This window comes from Peromyscus eremicus, chromosome 3 (assembly GCF_949786415.1).
Source record: "Peromyscus eremicus chromosome 3, PerEre_H2_v1, whole genome shotgun sequence".
Classification (NCBI taxonomy): domain Eukaryota; kingdom Metazoa; phylum Chordata; class Mammalia; order Rodentia; family Cricetidae; genus Peromyscus; species Peromyscus eremicus.
In genome coordinates, this window is record NC_081418.1 from 16354526 (window position 1) to 16364552 (window position 10027).

The 10027-nt window shown below is 41.2% G+C and overlaps 2 protein-coding genes and 1 pseudogene across 4 annotated transcripts; 2 read left to right on the top strand and 1 right to left on the bottom strand.

Moving 5' to 3' along the window:
- Nucleotides 1–2672: 2672 nt before the first annotated feature.
- Nucleotides 2673–2991, top strand: LOC131905652 (small ribosomal subunit protein eS21-like). Its single transcript, XM_059256487.1, has one exon. The coding sequence runs from the start codon at nt 2688–2690 to the stop codon at nt 2937–2939; it is 252 nt and encodes an 83-aa protein (XP_059112470.1). The 5' UTR covers nt 2673–2687; the 3' UTR covers nt 2940–2991.
- A 742-nt stretch (nt 2992–3733) lies between these two features.
- Mterf1 (mitochondrial transcription termination factor 1) lies at nt 3734–8631 on the bottom strand. 3 transcript variants are annotated; one of them, XM_059256490.1, is made up of 2 exons: nt 8551–8631; nt 3734–5005 (listed from the first exon to the last, which is right to left on the bottom strand). In XM_059256490.1, the coding sequence occupies exon 2, from the start codon at nt 4978–4980 to the stop codon at nt 3841–3843; it is 1140 nt and encodes a 379-aa protein (XP_059112473.1). In that variant the 5' UTR covers nt 4981–5005; nt 8551–8631; the 3' UTR covers nt 3734–3840. The 3 variants fall into 3 exon arrangements, with proteins under 3 accessions (XP_059112473.1, XP_059112472.1, XP_059112471.1); XM_059256489.1 differs by having other exon boundaries at nt 8531–8627; XM_059256488.1 differs by having other exon boundaries at nt 8520–8603.
- LOC131905597 (CYFIP-related Rac1 interactor B-like) lies at nt 7822–9630 on the top strand (annotated as a pseudogene).
- The last annotated feature ends 397 nt before the right edge of the window (nt 9631–10027 follow it).

A 10027-nucleotide genomic window follows, 5' to 3' on the forward strand; every position in this document is an offset into this window, starting at 1 on the left:
CGCCTCTTCAAACTTTTCTGAGTTTGAGGGGAAGATGTTTGATACCGATGTCCCATTAATGACTGAGCACTCCACAGACATTTATTCCCTGCACTTTGATTAGTTGTGAATTTCCGCATTAACTACCACCCATTGCACAAATAAGTTTCTCTAATGAGAGCTGAGATTAATTAGAGCTGGGCACGAACCTATGGGCATACTGTATATATAAAGAGCAGTTTGATATCATCCCTTCCCTAGGACCTATGAGTTCCTCAACCATTGGTTCTTGGCTAGATCTACAGTCCCAGGAAGAACAAGGTCCTAAGTCTGATGGACTATCTCATGGCTGACAGACAGGTGTTTCAAAGGCCAACATTTCCCAACACTGAGGCTCTTCAAGTTTCATTCCTGTTTATGCCATATTGCCTCAAGAACCTGCTGTGACAGGATTAATTTTGATAACGGGAGGGAGGAAACAATTGCCAATAGAATGTAAGCAAGTCATTTGTATCTTTTATTTATTTAATGTGTATATGTGCACCACATGCATACGGGTGCCCAGAAAGGCCAGAGGAGGGTATCAGATCTCCTAGAGCTAAAGTTAAGACAGTTGTGAGCTGCCTGATATGGGTGCTGGGAACCAAACCCAGGTCTCAAGAGAGCAAGTGCTCCTAACCACTGAGCTACCTCTCCAGCCCCCTATGTGTATCTTCTTGCTCATTTTCATTATTTAGTTATTCCCTCAAACGATGCTCATGCCTCTGAATTCTTCTGATCATTTCAATATGACTGACAACTACCCATTTGTTTTCACTTGTTTTTGTTTTAAATTCAGAGCTTAGCTAAGTAAGGAGGGCAGAAAAATGCAAGATCTATTTTGCAAATGCAAAATACAAGTTTTTGGTTCTGATTTAAACCATATTTTTGGCAAGGACTTTAAGCTGATTAATTTCTAAGTGTATTTGGTACAGAGACAAAAGATTCACAAAAGATTCCTTTCTGTATCATTATTAATCAAATAAATATTTGAAATTTTTTTCTTAATGCAGCATGTGTAAAGACTAAACTTATGTGCATGAATGCTTTGTGTTCACTATAAAGTTCTAATATGGAATTATAATTCTCCCATCTACTTTTCAACATTCAGTGTCACCATCATCAACTATCAAGGTACTATGCCCAGATAGTATGTGCCACATTGTATGCTTGCGTGGATATATTATAAAAAGAAAAACAGGAAGGGTGGCCAGAATGCGGCTTATCTCTGTAAGACAATATCATAAGTTTTTCTTCTTTCTTATGATTTCATTTCCTACCTATTCTCAAACACACCCACTGAAACTATGAATGTTCCTTTCACTTACAGCAACAACAACAAAATATTACTTGGGAACTTTGGGATTTGTTTTTGTTGCTCTTGTTTGTTTTCAAGAATCGGCTCTCCCTGGTGGGAGCCTGAGCCTTTACCTTCATCAGCACACCTGTCTGTCTACAGGGCGATGTGCTTAACTCTGTGATCTGTGTGTCTCTAATGTCTCATCTGATTTAAAATTTAAAAAAAAAAAAAAAAGGCTCTCCGTCAATTGCACTCAAACCCTATTGTTTGAAAAGTTAATCTTGCCTGGCAGTCACACCCATATCCCTGCCCCATGTCTTTAATGCCCAATGGTTGTATATTATACTTCTGTTCGTCCTGTATAACCCAGTGGCACTTACAACCACAACTGCTACAACACAGTTTCTGCTAGCCAGGTACAATCAACAAACAACACAGATTTACTCTTGTAAACACAGCCAGTGTTGCTGTGTCCTAAGGGCTCTCTCCGGGGAGAGGGTGAGAAGGCTCGAAGTCACTGACACAGACTATGGGAGTGAGGTGAAAAGCAACCAGCAGACTCATATATTCAGCAATGGGGAGAGTCTTATATACCCTCCTCCCAGCACCGGGGCTGGGGCCTGATCTGGTGAAATTGTGTGGTTGCCTCTCATTGGCTGGACACGATCAGGACCTCTGACAGCACCTGTTGCTAGGCCCTCAGGCAGACTCCAGATTGGCTCATCTCTTGGCCTTGTAGGCCTTATTTTCCTACACTATAGGACAGAGGTTGGATACTGGTCCCCCAGGCTAATCTCAACATGCCAACAGGATCAGCCCTAAGGGAGAATGCTTCTGTGCCATCCGTGAAGGAGAATGTATCTGTGCCTACGCCACCTACATTCCCTACCTATGGCTCCTTCCTCTATAAAAGCCCCAAACAGCAGACAAGTCTTTCTTACATTGTATCCCTCTGACATCTTATACACCCTTCTTCCATTTTTAATGGCCTTCTGATTAGATGACCTAATGACCACCCAAAGAATTCAGGATCATCTCCCCTTCTTAAGACTTTTAACATAAGCACTTTTGAGACAGTCTCAAGATTATAAACCAGGCCGGTCTCAAATTCAGAATACTCCTGCCTCAGCCTTCCAAGTGCTGAGATACTTAAGCACATTTTAATTTAATACACCTGCAATGTACCATATCTTCATGCTTCTGGCAACTAAGATATTAATATCTTTGAGTAGCCATTATTCTACCTTCTAAGTTACACCCGTATAAAAGATATCAAATATACCAACCCATAGTTAATTTTGTCATGGGGAGGACACTAGTTGTTCAAATGAAAAATGTCAATGATGGAGTGAGCAGGCACGGCCTCGACATGCAGAACGACGCCAGCAAGTTCGTGGACCTGTACGTGGCGCGGAAATGCTCCGCGAGCAACCGCATTATTGGTGCCAAGGACCACGCATCCATCCAGATGAATGTGGCCGAGGTTGACAGGGTCACAGGCCGGTTTAATAGCCAGTTTAAAATCTATGCTATCTGTGGGGCCATTCGAAGGATGGGTGAATCAGATGACTCTATTCTCCGATTGGCTAAGGCTGATGGAATTGTCTCAAAGAACTTTTGACCAGAAGAGATCGGGGAATATTTGTTATAAATAAAAGTGAGAAAGAAAAAAAAAAAAAGAAAAGAAAAATGTCAATGATGAAAACTCAACATTTTACTGTTTTTACTGGCATTACACTCTGAAATTAAACCCTAATTATTTATATTGAGATAAAAGAAAATCTTGGGACTGAAAACAGTGAGAATAAACAGAGCTAACACGTACAAAATCATCAATTTCTTTTTCTGTGCTGGGCCTCTGACCAAGGGCCTTCCATGTGGTGAGAAAGCTTTCACCCACTAAGCTATGTCCTCAAACCAAATCTGTTGACTGTTAAAAGCTGAATGGAAACTATGAAAGCAAATTCCATACAATCTTTCTACACACTGTCCTACTGTAGAATCCAGGGGCTACTACTGCTACAGAGCAGCCACAGCCTATACCATATATAGACTGTTACGTTAACTTAAACTAGGAAGGAGTAGCTGGAAGGACCATATTTGAGCACACTATGAGTTCTTATGACTTATAAAACAAAATATCCACAGTATCACTATACATGAGTCTGTGGTGAAAATCAAAACTTGTGAGCCAGCAAGACAGCTCAGTGAGTAAAGACACTTTGCCTCCAAGCCTGATGACTAAGTCTATCCCTGGCACCCACATAGCACAGAGGCCCAACTCCTAAAATCTGTCCTCAACCTCCCCATGTGCCACGGCAGGCACACACACACATGAACACATGCACATGCAGACACACACACCCCAAAAATACATACACACAACACACATATACAAATAAATGTAATCTTAAACATTTTTAAAATATTTATTTAAAAAAAATAAAACTTTTGTTTTTGAAATGCCCAAACTGGGAATAGCACTACACTGTAAAATTCCTTGAGACTCCTCCAGTACTGTCCTATTCATTTAATCTTTTCAATTTAGCTTTATATCTTTTCTGACTCCAGGACAGGAGAGCAATGTTTGATGAACTCAAGTCATATCCAGCATGTACCAACTCTTTGATTCGAGTTTTTAAAGTATTTATGCTTGCATCCAAAACCCTAGGGTTTTCAATTATTTGTGAAATGCTGATTTTTCCTTCTATGAGGCAGTCTATTTTATCATTAAACTTTTTCTCTGACAAGAAGACCACATTCAGATAGCTTAGGACAAACTTCTGCACCTCCTCATCAGTGCATCCCAGAGAGAGCAGCTTCTCCTGGATATTTGTGTAGTTCCTTTTGGTACAGTCATTGGAAAGATCTAGGATTCCAGCTCCTGGGCCACATATCAGAAGCAGCAGATTCTCCTTGTTTAAGTTGAAAGTTGACTGTAGAAATTCAATGTTAGTTTTCACCCGTTTGGTGCTCTGAATTAAGATGGAAGGATTTTTACAAATTATCTTCCTGACAAAATCTGTGGGATCATTGTGACCTAAGGATATACTGGTCTCCTGCAAAAATTCAACCATTTGTTTATTCAAATTCAGGCTATTGGAGAAGGTTCTAGGAGCACTGGTCAACAGTCGGTAGAGGCATTTATTAGTCAATCCAACAGAGCAGAGGAACTTTATATTATTCTCTAAGTTTAGGTTGTTATTAGACCGAAAAAAGGATTCAGGAGAACGCTCCAAAATATTTACAATTTCAAGGTCTGATGCCATAATCTTTCTCCACAGCTCCCACCTTTTTGAAAGACCTTCAAGAGTGCGTGTTATGGCTCGTGGGTATCTTGATATGATACTACCAATCACTTTGTCACTAGCTCCTTTGGAAAGAAGGAATATCTTCAGCGCCTGCTCATTTGTACTCACCCTGTTAAACACTCCAGGCTGCCGTCTCCTCGCCATGTCAACATCAACTCCCATGGTGAGTAAGTTCTTCAGTAGGTCCTCATTCTTCAAGGGCTCCCCGTCTTTACTGTCACATTTCACACTAAAAGGCCTCAATGAAATCGATTTGAGGAAAATTTCTGCTGAATATTGGATCATCCAACCTCTCGAACCAAAGAGGAAGTTCCTTGTCATACACCAGACGTTCCTTGACGCCATAATCATCAGATAGCCCAAAGCTTTTCAAATGCTGTGTAAAACAATATATAATGTTAACATATAATATTCAGGAATGCCTTGTTAAACAGCTGATGACATTATTATGATCCTTTAAATACAATGAACCTTTCCAGAAGAAAACACCTATTCCTTCACCTTTCCTGATTCTGCATTCATACTCTGCCTCACTGCTTCTGTTGGATACCTACGGACTAGGGCTATATATACCACCTTCCACATAAAGAGGAGCAGAATAGCACCCCTGCTGCGCAAAACTGCCCTGCCCTTGGATGTTCTTCTTACTTCACTGTGCCTGTTTTGACTATCCAGAATCAGCCCCTCCACACACACACACACACCCCAATCTCTTTTTTTTGTGATTTCTACATCTTAGTTTGTTCCTAATAAATGGCATTTTTACTACCATCTTGCCTTTCAACTCAGCAGACGTCTGACCTGACAGTTCCCACAGACACTAGATTTCTTTGTTTCTGACCACCTCGATTTCAAACCATGAATGCAGGCCTGAAAAACAACACTTCAGATTGTCTAGTTTCCATCTTTAGTGTCTTTTTCTGGATTTATAGTATCCTTTAAATGGATCACATTGATTCCTAGCTTATTCAAATCTCTGGACAACAGCTACCAACACCAATCTCCACCTCAGTTGACCAAATTGTTTCCTTGATTGTAATGCAATATTTCTAAGTTAATCTCCATCTTCAAAATCATATAATTGAGGGAACGGAGTGTTCAGTGGTAGGTTCAGTGGTACAGCACATGCGTAGCATGCATGAGGATCTGAGTTCAAACCCCAACACCGAAAAGGAGAAGGAGGAATTGGTTTTCTAAGTTAAGGGTTGTTTGGTCTTAAATCTGGGACAAATGGCTGAGGTGCCTATTTAACACATCAAAGCTGACCTGGCTGCCAGGTTCTCCCAGCATCCCTCAGTCCTTACCTGTTACAGGTTGGCATTCCCCAACCCTATCCTGAATGCTCCAGGCCAGGAGCTGGGCCGCCCTCCCCACAGCTGCTCATCCCTATATAATCTAGCTAGTTTGGCTATGCTGGCTCTTTTAATCCTTTCTGGCATTTTTGCCTTTTGGCCTCTTGGCCCCCAAACAAGGTTCCGCTTTCTCCCTCTCCCTTCCCCGTCTCCTCACATAGCCCAGCTCAGTCTACTTGTCATGTCCACTCTGGACTCTTCCATGTGCCTCTGGCTGTTTTCTCCCTCATAACTACAATAAACCTTTTCCTCCACCATACCTAGAAGCAGTCATGTCCTCCTTTTATTTCTTTTTTTCATTCAAGAGTGGCTCCTAGTAGGTCAAACACTCCAATGATGGCCATATACCCAAAGGAATATAGGTAACTCTAATTGAACTCAATGGTTTGAGAGAGAGAGAGAGAGAGAGAGAGAGAGAGAGAGAGAGAGAGAGAGAGAACGAGAACAAAGTTGAATGGTTAGAGCATGGGATGGGATCTAGGAGAAGTTGGAGGAGGGGGTGAATATGATCAAAACTCTCAAGTAATTAATGAAAAAATATACATTCAAAAAGAACTAAGGCTCTAGCTTGTACCTTTTCCCTTCCAGACACTCATGGGTGACCTCTGCTGGAGAACAGAACTAAACACTATCAGATTACAGTCAGACAAGTTTTATAAAGAGCTTTATAAGTAAGAGTGCAAAATGATCCAACAGGATATAAAGAGGAAAAACAGTATAATTCTTAAACTATACTCATCTTATCCTGTGAAAATTTTTACTTTTAGTGAATTCTCTTCAGATATTTAGCACCATAGTAAACAGATAAACATGCCACAGAATATTCAAGAGAAATTCTAATACAGATAAACCAAAAATAAGCAAAAAGGTATGCCAAGACTCCTAACAAAAGGGTAAAAAAAATCTGTTAGGGTTTCTGTTAGATCTTCACAATTTGTTTCTCTTTCTATAACTTATTCTTAAACAAATAACTTCTAAATGAGACAACATGCCCAGGACTGAACTGAGCATCTATGAAACCAGCCCTCCTCTGATTAATGCCATTTAAGATAAGCACCAGGAGGGCTTGACTTTCTTCCTCTTTCTTACCCCTAAAATCATCAAACTGTACATGTAGCTTCACTCAAAAAGAGTAACAAAGCAATCTTATTCTGAACATCCTGGCACATTCTAATCTCTTTGTCTTTGCCGTCTTCTCATTATTTTTAACTGATATAACAAATACAATATATATTATATCATATACATGATACATGCTTTTATTGCCCTCATTACCACTGACCCACACCACTGGCCCTCTTCCTCCTCCCAAAGTTCCTCTTTTGCTTCCATGTCACACACATGCATATACATATATAACTTACATAAATCTAAATTCTACATTAGAAACATGCCCTATTGTTTTTTCCCCATAATTTTCTTATTCCCCAACCCCTTGTTAGATTCCCTTTCTCCCTAGCCAGTGCTTTCTACTTTCCTATCTCTCTCTCTCTCTCTCTCTCTCTCTCTCTCTCTCTCTCTCTCTCTCTCTCACACACACACACACACACACACACACACACACACACACGCTCACACCTCTCTGGGTTTCACTTATATGGTTAAACCTATATGGTTAATCTTTCAGATAGGGTCAATTTCTTGAATCCTAGCTGTACAAGCAAAGTGTTGCATAAACACAATCTCCCTTTTAAAACAGATTGTTGAGCTGAATTTGTAACCTCTAGCAAGAGGTTACAATAGACTAATGCAATTTTTTTAAAAGCAAATATCGAATAATTTACTTTGATCTTCCTCTCAAAATAAACCATTTTCTTAAGTAATGTTAAATTTAGCGAATATGATGAAAACCTTGGTGGCTGTAACTAGCGAGGTCTAAGGAGGAGGATTTATGTTCCCTTCTGTTCCATAGATGGTCAGCTAACCGGCTTTTAAAGACAACAGCTAATCACTGGCACCGGGGCACCACAATCCAGCTAATCTTTTGACCCAGCATTTAAGTGTAGTGACTTTTACAGAACTACATCTCCACATCATATCTGTCTTAAGATAGGAGACTTTGGATCTCTCCAAAAAAGGTAAGGAGATGTTTCTACCATCACAGCTCCAATCTGGAAAAGAAAAGGCAAAATATCGCCAGCGAGGTAGAGAATAAAAAGATCCAGGCTAGACACGTTTTTTGTGTGAGACACACTACCTCCCGCAAACTAAACATTTCTCAGTCACAATGAAAAGAAAACCGCAACAAAACTCCCACCTCCGTGCAAGGTGGGGGAAAGGTAGCGGAATCACAAGGGGTTTTAACACCAGAACTCAACATTTCACGTACATTTTCTCCTTAATCCCCCACATACACAACGACGCAAGGGGTGGGCACTGTCCCTAAAGTTACGAATTTTGACACAATCCGAGCTCCTCTACTATCTAAAGTGTAGAGCATGGGTCTAAACTCCCGCAGTCCCTCATCGCAGGCTGTCCTTCCCTCCCGCGCAATTCTGCTAGGGCCTTCAGCAACACTGCAGCGGCTCCCAACCTCACCCGTGCCGTACTTCGTATTCGCGCTCCGTACCAAAGTTCGCGGGAGACACCTTTTACTTCCGCTTCTAGAAGCCCAGGAAGGATGGGAGGGCGGAAGTAAAGGCTAACTTCCGGCCTCCGGCCGGGCGCAGAGGTGACGTCATCGAATCTGCGCCCCCAGGCGGCAGCGCCTACATCCTTGCTAATCTGACCGCTGGAGCCCAGCAGGGGGCGGCAAGAGACCGTTCTGGATGCCAGGACCGGCCTATGGGGCTGGTTTTGGACCGTCGCTGGGGCCGGAATCCTGTCTGTACCAAGAACAGGTTCAGTTTTGGTCACACTCTTCTCTTAGGCTGCTTTATAGATCATTAATTTCTTTTGCATTTTTCTGTTTGGTTGGGTGTTTGCAAGAATAAAGATTTATCTTGGGGAATTTAAATGACTAGCAATCAGTTTACCTGGCAAGTGAAACTACCAGTGGTCTCAACTTCTGCCTGAATATTCTCTGCTCTACATGCCCTGTGCATTTTCTTTCACGAACACCAGAGCAGGCTTAAGTCTCTATGAAAGTGATGTCATTGAGAAAAAGTGTAGCTGAGATATTGGAGAGTTTGGGGAATAGGAATACCAAAGGTAGGGAGTGAAAGGTGAGGAGCAAATAAGAAAAGGATTGATAATGCCCAGGCAGAAGGAGAAAATGAGGTAAATGATGTATTAGCAAATCGAATGTCTTTGTTTTATGCTGAGGTCACCACAATGCTGAGAACCTTAAATGATACAACAAAATTTGTAACAGAATAAAAATCTACCAGTAGAAAATACCACCGATTGTTTAAGCACCACAGCATAGAGTCATGCAGGAGATGTCCGGAATACAGAAGCAGATTCACCAATGAAAAGACAGTATCGTTCTGCTTGAGGGTAACGGTGGGTGTCATAATACTCTGTGACAACGTCCATCCAGTGGGAGCATTTGCCAAAACTTCCAAAATTGATACGAAAGGTTGCATCGAAGTTCTTAAAGGACCAACCTCCTAATAGTGTAGAAGGTCTTCTCAGTGCTCTCAGGTACACAACAAAACATTTGAATGATGAGACCACCTCCAAGCAAACTAGGTCCATGCTACAGTAAGGTTTGGGGCAAGCCCCTGCCGCAGATGGAGCATGGTGTTCTTCAGTGACCGAGAATGCAGTCTTTAGTGATTGCCGTTAAACCCCTTTATTCTCGCTTTGGTTTCTTTCCTCTGTTCCTCTTTACACTTTTTAAATAAGTAAAGTTATGCTTTGAAAGGGATTTTGTCCTGTCCAAACAGGCCATCTAAGGCAGCTAATTATGCACTGCATTGCATTGAGGTGCCTACTGAGAAAAGGTCTGTGACGTGAACTAAATATTTTTTTGAAAACTAATATTTAATATTGCTTCGCCCGCATGGCAAAACTGCCTATTCTGCTTTTTAAAACCCTCATGGATTTATTTCTACTGCCGCTTTTTCATGTCCAGCCAAATGAAATGTTTAAATTAACTGTGT

Bases quoted from the DNA above. Each gene is read 5' to 3' on its own strand.
- LOC131905652 (XM_059256487.1), top strand. From the start codon at position 2,688: ATGCAGAACGACGCCAGCAAGTTCGTGGACCTGTACGTGGCGCGGAAA.
- Mterf1 (XM_059256490.1), bottom strand. From the start codon at position 4,980: ATGATTATGGCGTCAAGGAACGTCTGGTGTATGACAAGGAACTTCCTC.